A 12,911-nucleotide genomic window follows, 5' to 3' on the forward strand; every position below is an offset into this window, starting at 1 on the left:
ATGGCGTATGAGCCTATTAAAGGAACGTTGTTGGCGCCCATTTCCCCGACCACGTCATTGCCAGAGCCCACCATATACACCCGACCGACGCCACGGGGAAGAAATGCTGGCCGTTCCGCAAGATCAAGAACGGTCACGAGGCTAGAGGCTCGCGCTCCGGCAAGAAGCCACGGGTCGGGCGGTACGCCGCATTGAGTTCGCGCGTCGCCTTTCGGAGGAAAACTGGTCGGTGCCATGGCTGGACGCAAACCTGCCAGGAGGAGGCTAGTACCTCAACTACATGCGCATGCCCCCCCCCCCCCCCCCCCCCCCCCCGTGCCATGTGAGGGCCGAGAGCGCCGGGACGAGGTGCGCCGTCGCCGAGCAATCTTCCCGCCGGATCTTATCTCGTTCGGGACGTGGGAGTTCAACACGCGCCACCGCACTGGCTACCTCGGCGACCTCGAGTACTTCGACTGTGAGATCGCCGCGGAAGAAGAGGAGAACGACCAGAGGACGCAGACGAGGACGAGGAAGATGAAGACGATGAGGACGAGCATGCAGAGCGCGCAGACTACGACCACGACGACGGCGGGTCGGCGTGGGATCCGGAGAACCAGCCGCTGGACATTACCGAGGACGAGGCCATTGCCATGGCAATGACCAATAGCGAGCTCGACGAGATCAACGAGCTCGTTTTGTGGGACGGTCTCGCAATCCAGCTCCGCGAGTCGGCGCTCGCGCAGGGGAGGCCGGTGACTCCTCCGGCCACGCCGACGCGTTCCAACGACGGTGCACCGGCTGCTGCTCCGGCTTGGGATCCATGGCCACCTTCACTAGGCTCCTGCGTAGGCGACAGCCTGGCCGCAGTTGCCGTGGCCTGTCCTTCCTCCTCCACTGCCGGCGTACCATCTTCCATAGCCGACGCCGGAGTTCATCAACCTCGTCAACGACGACGACCAGCAGACAGTACCTAGTTTTACCACGCCTTTATGGCCTTTTTATGAGTCTTTTATGTTTTTTATTAATGTAAATTATGACTTTTATGAATGGGAAAAAAATATACGTCGTGCCGCTGGAGCCACCCCTGACGCAAACAAACGTGTGATCGATTTCGATCATTTGGGACGACGCGCGTCCGTTTGGACGTCCGAAATGCGTCGTCCCGCTGGAGATGCCCTCAACAGCAAGGTCGAAAACCCCCCTTTAAAGGCAACTATATCTACAGGAGTGATATGGTGAACAATTCTTTCGCAAAATTATGAAACAAATCTGAAATATAATTGAAACACAACTGAAACATGAATATTTTTTGTGAAACAATCTAGAGAGATGTGAGCAGTAAGGTCATTAGTTTCATTTTTTGTCACAATGTTTCACAATATTTTCATGTATAAGTTTTTTTATAATTTTTTAGTTGTGTTTTAATTATTAGTTTTATATGTTACTAGCAAAAGTGCCCATGCGTTGCATCGGGTTTAAAATAAATATAACATTTTACTTTTGAAGTATATTTAGATTTTGATTTTGTCATTGTTTTACAAGGATGTTGGTTTCACCCAAATTTCAGTTCTCCCAAATTTCCCATTGTACAACAATGCTCAATGGAAAAACTCACCACTTACTTTTAAATTTTATGTGTAGACGTCATGAGATCTAGTGAACACCACTAATAATACACCAAAGGTCACTGATTTGCTCAATCTAACGTAGGACAAGTGAGCCACTCAACTCTGCTAGAGCAAAGTCCCCCGTTTGCATAACCTCAATCAAACAATGTTGAATACATGGAGCTGTAAAAAAAATTGGGTACATATGGTGATGGCTACCTAGCACCGTAAGAACCGTCCAAAAGGTTCCTTAATTAAACGCATAATAATAGTCATGTAACTAATTAATCTCAAAATTTGCAAACACAAACAACTCAACGAATATGCATGCACTTCAAAACAGTAGTAAGAGGTGCAAAATAAGGACTAACAAAGCTCTGAAGGAGTAGTAAAATACTTCGCTGTGAGTGTTTAGTGAATAAGGGAGGTGCAAGACTGCCTGGCCATCTCCCTGTACTGTGCTCTTGATGTCCTTCCACTCCACGTAGAACGGAGCAGGGCCGCCTGCCATCTTCTGCGTGCTGAACTCGGAGGGAACTCCGGCCTCTGCTGCAACTCCCGTCTCCCACCGACGCCCGCCGCCCTTTACCAATCGGACTGGAAGTGCAGTCATTTGCAATGGGACCTACATGATTGATGAAGAGGTGACATGCTGTCAAAGGAGCTGTGGCAGAGCCGCTTGGCCTTGGAGTCATTGTTGTGCTTGTTCAGTCGAGCTAGTCCAGTACTCCAGTCGTTGCCCCGCCCACATCTTGCACTGTCATCGTTGCCCCGATCATGATAAATTAGTTGGTTCAGGACCTTGATTAGGCATCACAGGGTGGGATTTGACACGATTCACCTCATTTGAGAGCTTCAAAAAAAGCGAGGAAGAAGACCGGCGTTGTGATCATGCGGTCGGATGGCGACGTATCATGAGTCGCATCTTCCGTCGATCTCCATCTACATGCGGCACTTCACTGTTGGAGACTCCATGGTGCAGGAAACCAGCGGCACCGACATGCCCAGTTCCCAGCACGCCCCCGATATTGAGACGCCAAGCAGCCATATCCTCGAGGCCGCTACGTCGTAGTGCAGAAGATTGACTTGCCATGCGCGCGGCCTCTCCTGCTCCTCCTCTTCTGTCCACGCTGGCTGGTGGAGGCAGCGGCGGGTTGCAACTCCGTCACAATCGAGATCGATCTTACACAGGACTGGTGCCCATCATGCCGCTTCGTTGTCGTTCAGAGAAGATCGACCTGCCACGCGCACGACTTCTCCTCTTTCGTCCGCACCGGCCGGTGGCGGCGGCGGTGCGTTGCAACTTCGTCATGATCGAGATCGATCTCACACGGGATTGGCTATAGGTAGGCTGGGCAATCGATCTCGTCCTCGCTTTCCTAGTCGTCGATCTCGTCGCCTAGTTTCCGATCGTCGTTGTTGTCGTGCGGGAGAAGCGGTCGTCGATCTCGTGTATATATAGGCAAGCAAGGGTGGAAGTAGGAAACAAGCCGGCTACGAATGGCAAAACAAATCAATATAGAGTTGTTTCCTTCCACGGCCGGCGAGCAGGAACGCGCAGAGGAGTCCGCGGGGAATTCATGCACGGGTGCGCGTGCTCGCGACGGAAGAAAATAATCGAACCGGTTTTTCCACTTTTTGGTGGCATTATGCGTATTATGTGATTTAGTGGGAGGGTAAAACGGTCCCAAAAAAAGCGTTGACGAATTTTTTTGGCAGAAACCTTAGCTCCTTTATTATTAGGTATAGAAAAGACTCACCAATATTAAAGCAGAGACTGGACGGTAGATGTGACCCGTTGCCGATAGAATGGTTGTGTTCCGAGGTCTACCTCGGTGGCGTTTCGTTCGACGGCCACATGAACGCAGCCAAGTCCGGCGGCCGCATGGTCGCGCGCCGGCACGGCGGCGCGGTACCCAGCCGCCGCGCCGCCTCCGCCTCCGCCCTGCCCTCCGCCACCCCCGCGACGCCTCAGCACATCTCCCACTACCTCGCGCACAACCCAAGGGTAACCTGGGAGGCGCTCTCCGCCTCGTTCCCCTCCGCCGCCGCCGCCGCGGCGGCCGACGGGCACGTCGACGCCGTGCTCCTCTCCCTCGCCAGGAACCCCGCCTCCTCCTCCTCCGCCGAGACCATCGCCAAGAACGCGCACAGCTTCTTCCACTGGTCCGCCGCCTCTTCGCCATCCCCCCACTCGCTCCGCTCCTACTGCCTCCTCGTCCACCTCCTCTCCCGCGCGGCGCTCATCCGCCACGCCTCCGTCCTCCTCCAGTCCGCCATCACCAGGCACTCCCCCTCGCCCGCTTCCCATTTCCTGGACGCCTTCTTCGCGGCCTACGAGGACAGCGGCACCGCCGCCACGACCCGCGGCCTCCACCTCCTGGTGCACGCCTACGCGGACCTCCGCCTCCCGGAGGACTCCCTGGAGGCCTGCCGCTACCTGGCCCGCCGCGGCGTGACCCCCTCCCTCTCCGCCTTCAACGCCGCGCTGCACGCGGCCCAGCGCACCGGCCGGTTCAGCGTCGCCTGGGAGGTGTTCGAGCTAATGACGCTGAAGCGGGTGTACGCCAACCAGGCCACCGTCGAGCTTGCCATCGGCGTGCTGAGCCGCGAAGGCGTGCTTGCCAGGATGGCAGCCCTCGCGGGGAGGATCCACGGCAAGAAGTGCTCGCCGGGCGTCGTGGCGCACGTCGCGCTGGCGCTGTGGATCTTCGAGGAGGGGAGGGCCGATCAGGGGATCCTGCTGCTCAGGAGGATGCTGCAGAGGAACATTGTGTTTGACGACATTGCCTACTCGCTGACCGTGCATGCTTATTGCGATATTGGTGAGCTGAAGTCTGCACACGAGCAATGGGACGACATGGTCCGCCGAGGCTGTCACCCGAACGCGTTCGTGTATACCTGCCTCATCGGAGCGCATTGCCGCGAAGGCGGCGTCAGTGAGGCTATACAGCTGCTGCAAGAAATGCTATCTAAGAAGCTCAAGCCGTATGATGCTACGTACAGTCACCTCATCATTGGGTGTTTCAAACAAGAGAGGGCAGAGGACGGCTCGGAGTACTTTGACAAGATGCTCCATGAAGGCCTCATGCCGGACATTGGCACTTGCAATGAGATCCTAGAAGCGCTCTGCGGCGCAGGAGAGGTCAGCAAGGCGAACGAGTTGCTAACGGCAATGATCTACAAGGGAATTGTTCCTGGCCAGGATACATACTGTAGGCTCATTGATGGATACAGCAAGGTTGGTGATGCCCAAGGTGTTGTCAAGATTTATTATGAGATGGAGCACAGGGGACTTACCAGTTGCACTGAAGTTTTTACCTGCCTTATCAGGGGGCTCTGCCAATGTGGGAATCCGAAGGAAGCTGAGAAGTTCCTCTCTGTGATGGAAAGGAAATCGCTGGTTCCTACTAGTGACATGCACGATACGCTCATCAGCAGTTACTGTGAGAAGGGTAACACTAAGAGGGCACTTCGGTTGTATGACACGATGATCACACGGAAGGAGAAGCTAATCCCCTCTGCGGATACTTTTATGACGTTAGTGAGAAGAGTCATCAAAGCTAAGACTAACTGTTCCCCTGATACCTAATCTCGCAGTCAGATTGTCGTGGTTGATGGAAGAAAAGCTGAAAGGGATTCTACAGGATAGGCAAAAATACAGAAAAAGAGCAAGACGCGCTCTCTGAGAATCGCTGGGTTCAGGACATTTCTTACAAACTAACTCCTGCTCAATTCCTTCCTGCGATTGTGGTGGTTGAATAATTCGGCTAATGTGATTCTAGACACTGAAGTGGACAACCGTATCACTTGGAGGTTCTCTGTAACCGGGATGTACACGGCCAGATATTCGTACAAGATGCAATTCCAGGGTGAATTATAACCAATTTGAAGCCTCCGATTTTGGAAGATCTGGCTTCTGACAACTGCAAGTTCTTCGCCTGGCTCCTTCGTCTTAAACGTCTGATGCGTCGTGGCTGGCCGAATGCCTGCTTCCACCCTTTCAGCATCTGGGAGCTCGAAACTGCTGACCATCTTTTTGTTGGCTGGCACTCGCTGGCGCCTCCCAACTGGCCTCCTGGGCAGCGCATTGAGGATGTTTGGAGTCACATCGTTAAGACGGCTGATCCATCTGTGCATAATGGTATGAATTTCTGTTGTGAGCTGTGGTTGGAGAGAAATCGTCGAGTTTTGTCCGGGGGCGCTTCAGTCGAAGCTGGCGGGGCCAAAGTGCCTAGAGATACGGTACTTTTTAATCCCCTTGATCCGGTGCTGTTTTGCGTGCCGCTGTTTCTGATTTTTCTCCTTTTTTCCCTGTGGATCGCTCGAACTGTAAATATTGCTACCTGCTTAAATCACTGAAATGCCAACATTTGCTGGTCCTTTTGGAAAGAACATGTAAATAAAGAGAATGTTGTTACCATTGAATATACAAATCGTTTGAATGTTGTACTCATTGTACTTTACAAGGCAATGGTCATGATCGTATGTTATCCAAAACGAACTTGTATGGCAACGCATGCCATAGGCTTCTGAAAAAGAAAAAAAAAATGATGGTCTCCCCTAACCCCCAAGAACGTGAAACACCCCAAAAAAATTGATGGTTCTTTTGGGGAAGCTAGCAAAGCAACTAGGCCTATCTAGGGACGCCATGGATATAACGATCATAATGATTTCTACTAGGATATATGGGAATCATCCACAATGATGGAAATTTACAGATAATGATAACTTGGAGAAGAGTCAAATGTTGACGTCGTCTCGGTGAATAATGATGTTCTATCTTTCTAGGAATTGCAGACTTTGGGATAGCACTCGCAAACGGCACCACTTAGTCTTTTATAGCGGTTGCGGCACTGGCCATCGTCGAATTCATGCTCTATACATGCGTTCCTACAATGTTCGCTGTTGCGGCACCATTGGTGGTCGAGGTTGTGAAAACAATTGTTCTCAGTAGATGAAACCTTGCCTATGGAAAACATAACCAGCTTAGCACATGTATCAATATAGGTACATAACAATGCCAATGTGACGATACAACATGGTATTAGAAAGGGAAAGATGCTTACCAGAAGAGGCAATGAGCAAGATAAGAAGTACACAACACACAATAGTCTTTCTCAGAACTTCCATTGTAGAACAAAAGAATGTAACTGAATTAAACGAGACAAACTCAAGAAAGTGGCAATAAGGCTTTCCTTGGGTCTCCTAACTCCGTAAGGTTGATTATTGTTGTTGTTATTGTCGTTGTTTTATTAACAAAACTTACAATGTAGGTAACATATATAGATAGGCCGGAAGATCCAGAGAAAGTTGGTAAGCTAAAATACCTGGAGGTCAACCGTTTAAAGCGCCTGCTCACGTGAATTTTGGCTGTCGTTTGTCGAGCTAATTCTTCTCCTTAGGTTTCTGCATGTGAACTAAATTTAGCATGATCCCTACAAATTCGAGAGTACATGACATTTATCACTCATCTAAGTTTAGTACATTCTCCACACCAAAAAAATCCAAAAAATATATCAGCATATCTACTAAATGTACTAAGTTAAACTTTATTAGTAACTTTGACCATCCACAAATAAATGGATGTTTAGACATGTCTTAAGTTAAACTTTATTAGTAAATTTATCACTCATCTAAGTGTACTAAGTACACTACTTCATCCATCCACAAATAAATGTATGTTTAGACATGTCTTAAGTTAAACTTTATTAGTAACTTTGACCAACTCATTAGAAAAAAGTAGCAACATTTATGATACTAAACTAATATTGCTATAGATTCATTTCGACTGATAATACAGTTATTTAATGACACGTGTGTTTCTTTTTTATGCAATTTTTTTTATTAAATTTAAAAATATTTAACTTCCAGAAAAGAAAAACATACACATTTGCAGACGGAGAAGGTACAGTACATAAGACTACAAAGAACCTAACATAAAAATTTCTTGAGGCGCAGTAGTTACGATAACACTTTGTACATACCTTTTGTTGGCTGACACAAATATTTTCCTTTTGCATATTGTAACATAATTGCGGGCTCTCTTGACTTCCTTGGGTTAATAAACCATACTTAATTTATCAATCAATTTGTTAAATACTACTGCGACTTGAATACAAACTTTACCGTTGGGCTCTTACAACCTACAGAAACGAAAAGTTCTTTTTTTTTTTTTTGAATAACAACAGGAGAACTGTTATATTCATCGCAATAGAGGAGAAGGTCAAGATGACCGGTCGACCCAGTTTATAAGGAAAACCGGGCCCAAAAACCGTACAAATCGACCCTGTTTTTGAGGAAAAAAGGGCCAAAAACCGCACAAACAACAGGGCCTCGTCGCCCACACGACACAAAGCCACCAATTGCACAAAACAACACATCCGTGCCTGGAGCCGCCGCTCCAGCTTCCCCTGCTCAGTCATGAGCCGCAACGCCGCACGGACTAGATGCCTCGTAGCCCAAACTACACAAGACGACCATCCGCAGACCACGAACATCGCGCCAAAAGATCCGGGGCCGCCGCCCCGACGTGTCAGCCAGACCGACCTTCCGATCGCGTTGACCGAGCCGACGGACTCGCTACCCACGTAGCACAAGCACGCCACCCTTGCCCTGCCAGACCACAGCCACACCCCATATGTTTGTAGCTGCAAGGCCATTCGAGGCCGCCACCTCGACGCACCAACCACCGTCCGGAGCCGCTGCCCCGGCGTCCACCATCTTCGGCCGCAAGGCAACCATGCCTAGTTGACGCAAACCTGCCACACCACAAGTGTCGAGGCCTCCAAAGGCGGTGCCTTCAAGAAGGTAGCGGCAAAGATGTCGCCGTCGCCCGCTCCCGGGGAGCTGAGGTTTTCACCCGGAGAACACCTGACACCCGCGACGACAAGAGATGTAGCTCACGAAGACGCCTTCAAGAAGGAGAACGGCACCCACGGGTACCGCCGTCATCGGCGCCTACTCAGAATAGGTGCAAGGCTTTCACCTGGCATGCCATCTCCACCATCGAGTCCCGCGTGGAGCTCGGGTAGAAGGAGCAGCCAACAGGGCATGGGACCTTGCCGCCGACCACCAGACGCCCACACCCAACGCAGCAGCCAAAAATAGCACCTCACTCCGCATCCAACAACTGCCGGAGCACCAGATCGGGACAGGAGCCGTCAAAGATCCAGGCCCCAGCCGCCGCGCCGTCGAGGAACTGCGCCATGAGCCCGCAGATGCCCAGATCGGCCCAGCCCACAGCGACCCCGATGCCTGGCCGCCAGCGCGTTTGCGCGTCTACGCGCAAGACCAGAGCGCGCACAACCACCGCTGGCCGCATCGGCCGCATCCGCCGCATCCCCAGGCCGCTCCCCCGGCGCCCGATCTGATGCCGCCCGCTCGCTTGAGCGCGACCGGCCCGCCACGACGCTCGCTTGAGCGCCACCGGCCTCAACCGCGCCGGTGCTCGCTTGAGCGCGGCCGTCCATGGCGCAGCAGCGGAAGCTCCACGCCGTCCTGCGCCAAAGCTAGGCGCCAGCCCTCGCCTCCGGACGACGAAGCTGCCCCGCGCAGCCTGCCTCTGGAGCTGGGAAGGGAGATCCCGCCGCCGCCCACGCCGCGCGGGCTTTGCCCGGCGACGCTTGCCGGCGGCGGCGGGGGAGGAGGGTCGAGGCGGAGCTGCTCCCGACGGCTGGGGTTAGCGCCCAGGTCGCCCGCGGGGAGCGACCGAAGCGCCTTCGGTTGTTTGTTCTATCGAATAGGTTTTCAACGGTCAAGCAACTCCACTTGAAATGAGAGAATTGTGACGGGAGATTTGTGCGACCCGGACCATGCAACGGTCAAGCAAGTTAAGCCCGTTTTCTCTTGGGAGCTTAAATTCGGCATGTTTTTTAGCCCGATTTTGGGGATATTTAGCGTGCTAATTGAGCGGGCTGATAGGCTAATCCCGTTCAGTAACTATACTACAGAAAGATGCTGAATCATCCGATTTGATTATTGCGTGATCTGCGCGGGGCTAGTTAGAGCACGAGATCTCCCCGCTCTCAATCTCTCACCATATATACATGTATCAGTCATGCGTTGGTATTGCCTCAACGACCTGTCTCATTGACAAGCATCAAGCCATTGCCTATCAGTGTAGGGAAGCGCTGGCCGTCGGTCGCCAGATAAGTTGCTAAAAATCGGTTGCAGTCCGCGCCGTAGGATCGCAATCCGACGATCACATCAAGCCGCGATGCAGTTTTGTGTTTCGGCCCCTCGTTTTTTTGTAAATTAACCTGCAGTCCCGGTCTTTCCAGTAAAACGAACAGATATATCTCTTTGGCTACGTAACTTCCTAGTAATTACAACAAACATGTTGATTTACCCCTAGGGCATAGGGTATGACAACAAAAAGAAATCATCCCACATACAATAAAAAATTACTATTACAACAAAAATATCGAAAAAAAGAATACTGCAATAAAGTGCTTAAAACAACAATTTTTTGCCGTAGATTGATTTACAACAAAAACAGCTAACAATATTAACAAAAAAAACACAAGTGATTACAATAAAAATCCATCATCAGTGAAAATTGGTCAAGAAACAATTAACTTTCTACATGTTGAATTACAATAAAAATTGATATCTATTTAAACAAAAATCACAAGCGATTACAACAAAAAACATTACTTGGTTATTGGCGACAATAAAATCTACAAAAGAATTCCAGTAAAAATGTTGGTTGTTTATAACAATAGTCAATAATAAAAAACAACAAAAATATTGGTTGTTTATAGCAAATGATCAACTACTTCTACAGATTGATCGACAACAAAGATGATCAACTACTTCTACAAAAAACACAAAAGATTACAACAAAATAGTCATATGTTGCAACATTATGAAAAAGCACGCTAACATGTTCGAAAATCCAAGAAAACAGATAACATGTAGCAACCCTTTACAACATGTAGCGTTCGCTTTCCCAACAAAACTCATACAACTTTGTTACATTTTGAAATATCTTATGCAACATTGAAAATATAGGGAAAACATAAACTTGTGGCAAACACCCAGAAAACATTGAAACATCTCGCGTGTGCTCTCGCTACAAAATGCATATGTGTTTGTTACAAAATACTAATGTATCCAACATCAAAAAATCATGGGAAAAACTTGCCAACGGTGGACCATATCTCGCCAATTCGGCGTCACCAGCCCTGAAATACCGCTTGTCAAAGCCCTTCGACACTGTATACGGTACCCGGAGACCATCCCCACCACTTCATCCATCCTTAGAATTATCCTGGTCACAACCGTTAGAGAAATCGGATGGTATCACGGGTGCAGACAGAGAAGGCTTCGTCTTCTAATAGGATAGATCCCGACTTCCTAGAAGTGGTCGGCACATGCCCATGGTGTGGCAAACCAACAACCACCACTGGGAGCGGCCCCAAACGGAGCTAACTAGTCGGCAGCTAACCGTGTGTTTATGTATCCATTTATCAGCCATCTAGCTCATGAAAGCTATTTGCATGCGGCAGCAACGAGCTACCAAGCTATGAGCATGTAGCTCCATTTAGCTAGTTTTAGCAGCCACCTAGGTCCTAGGCCATGTGTGCATGCAGCAACAACAGAGAGGTACGCGCGTGTATGCATGCTCGCTGAAGAGAAACAGAGATTGTAAGTGAATGATTGCTTTTCATTGATGTGGACTGCGGGTATTTATATGACCTCAACAGTCGGGAGTACATGTCGGTTACAAAAGTTGTGTCTCTTGGGAAAGGACACAACTGTTCGCTTTGCACAGCGATTGGACAAATCTCTAATATGCTAACTGCTATAGGGAATATTCTAAGGAACCTGCTAACTGCTGATTAGCCTAAATCTAACGCTAATTTATTCCTAACACTCCCCCTTGGACAACGCTGTCTTCAAAATCTTATAGCGTCTTGAATGCGAACGTCCTGATAGTCCTTAGTCTTGTAAGAACTTGATTTTCTTCGGTCCATGTATGTCCTCCAAAAAATCCTGTGGAAAAATATAAGGAGAATATAGGAATCCGATATACCGTTGGTATAATAATTGTATCATTAAAACCTATATGAGAAATCCGTTGGAGAACTCATAAGGAAAAATACAAGATATTGTTATCGGATCATAAATACTAAGTTCAGTCCTGGGAAATTTCTCCCCCTGAACTTTTCAAATTTCTAAGTCGTCTCATACCAATGCCATAAATACATTTTTGAAATGCAGCTGCTGGTAAAGACTTAGTGAACAAATCTGCAAGATTGTCACATGATTTTGTTTGCAAAATATCAATTTCTCCATTTTTCTGTAATTCGTGAGGAAAAAACAGTTTTGGAGCAATATGTTTTGTGATATTACTTTTAATATATCCCATATGCATTTGAGCAACACATGCGGCATTATCTTCATAGGTAATAGTTGGTGATTCTAATGAACCTATTGAAAGTGCATGGAGCCCCCATGTGTGGTTTTGGTAATTAATGACAATCCCTATGGACTAATGTTTGCATTGAGTTATATTTGTAGGAGTTGTCCATAGGCAATTCTTGAACCATATGTTGGCTTCAAGGTTGCAATAAGAAGAAATTGATGAAGGATATCAAGTGTCAAGTATGTCTTGAAGATGAAGATGAAGTGAGCCCTCAAGTTATCTCAAGACATCAACATGATGAAGAATGAAGAAATAAAGTGCAAGTTCAAGAATAAGCACAATTAAGAAAGGCGTTCCATCTTGTTGAGGTCAAGATCGTCATCATCGAGCTCAAGTGGAATGCGCAAGTATAAGGTTTGCTCTTGATAGGGTTTCTTTCTCACCGGTCGCATAGTGCAGTTGGAGACCGGTTTATAGTTTAGTTGCCGTACTATCAAGAGGGCTCTCGAGTGAGTAACTCGATCGTATCGTTCGGAGAGAGCTCAAACCTTTGCATCCTTGCATCACCTTTCTTGGTTGTTATTTGGGTATTATCCATGTGACGTTTTAGAGCTTGTGCTTATTCTCATGACAAGCTCTAGTTCTTCGAAAACGGATTTCGCATAGATCACTTGTTGCGTTTTCGAGTTTGGTGATTTTCTCGGTTTCTCATGTTGAGGTGTTGCACCTCTAAAAATAATAGAAAATCACCCCCCACTAGTTTCCATATTTTCAACAAAATTGGTTTCATCTCGTTTGGTTTCTCCAATCTCAAGATATTTGCATTTCCATATTTGGATTTAAAAGAAAGAAAAGTAAAAGAAAGGAAAAAGGGGAGGAGGGGCTGCCGCCGGAGGCACGGGCGGTACCACCGGCCTCACCATGGCCGGAGCCTCCGGGCTAGGTACCGC

General features: G+C 48.7%; 1 protein-coding gene across 1 annotated transcript; it reads left to right on the top strand.

The window, feature by feature from the left end:
- The first annotated feature begins 3,447 nt into the window (after positions 1 to 3,447).
- On the top strand, positions 3,448 to 5,248 carry LOC127341202 (uncharacterized). The gene has a single exon (XM_051366998.2). It carries the CDS (start codon positions 3,448 to 3,450, stop codon positions 5,179 to 5,181), a length of 1,734 nt encoding a protein of 577 aa, XP_051222958.1. The 3' UTR covers positions 5,182 to 5,248.
- Positions 5,249 to 12,911: the final 7,663 nt, after the last annotated feature.

The sequence above is a fragment of the Lolium perenne genome, chromosome 3 (assembly GCF_019359855.2).
Source record: "Lolium perenne isolate Kyuss_39 chromosome 3, Kyuss_2.0, whole genome shotgun sequence".
NCBI classification, from domain to species: domain Eukaryota; kingdom Viridiplantae; phylum Streptophyta; class Magnoliopsida; order Poales; family Poaceae; genus Lolium; species Lolium perenne.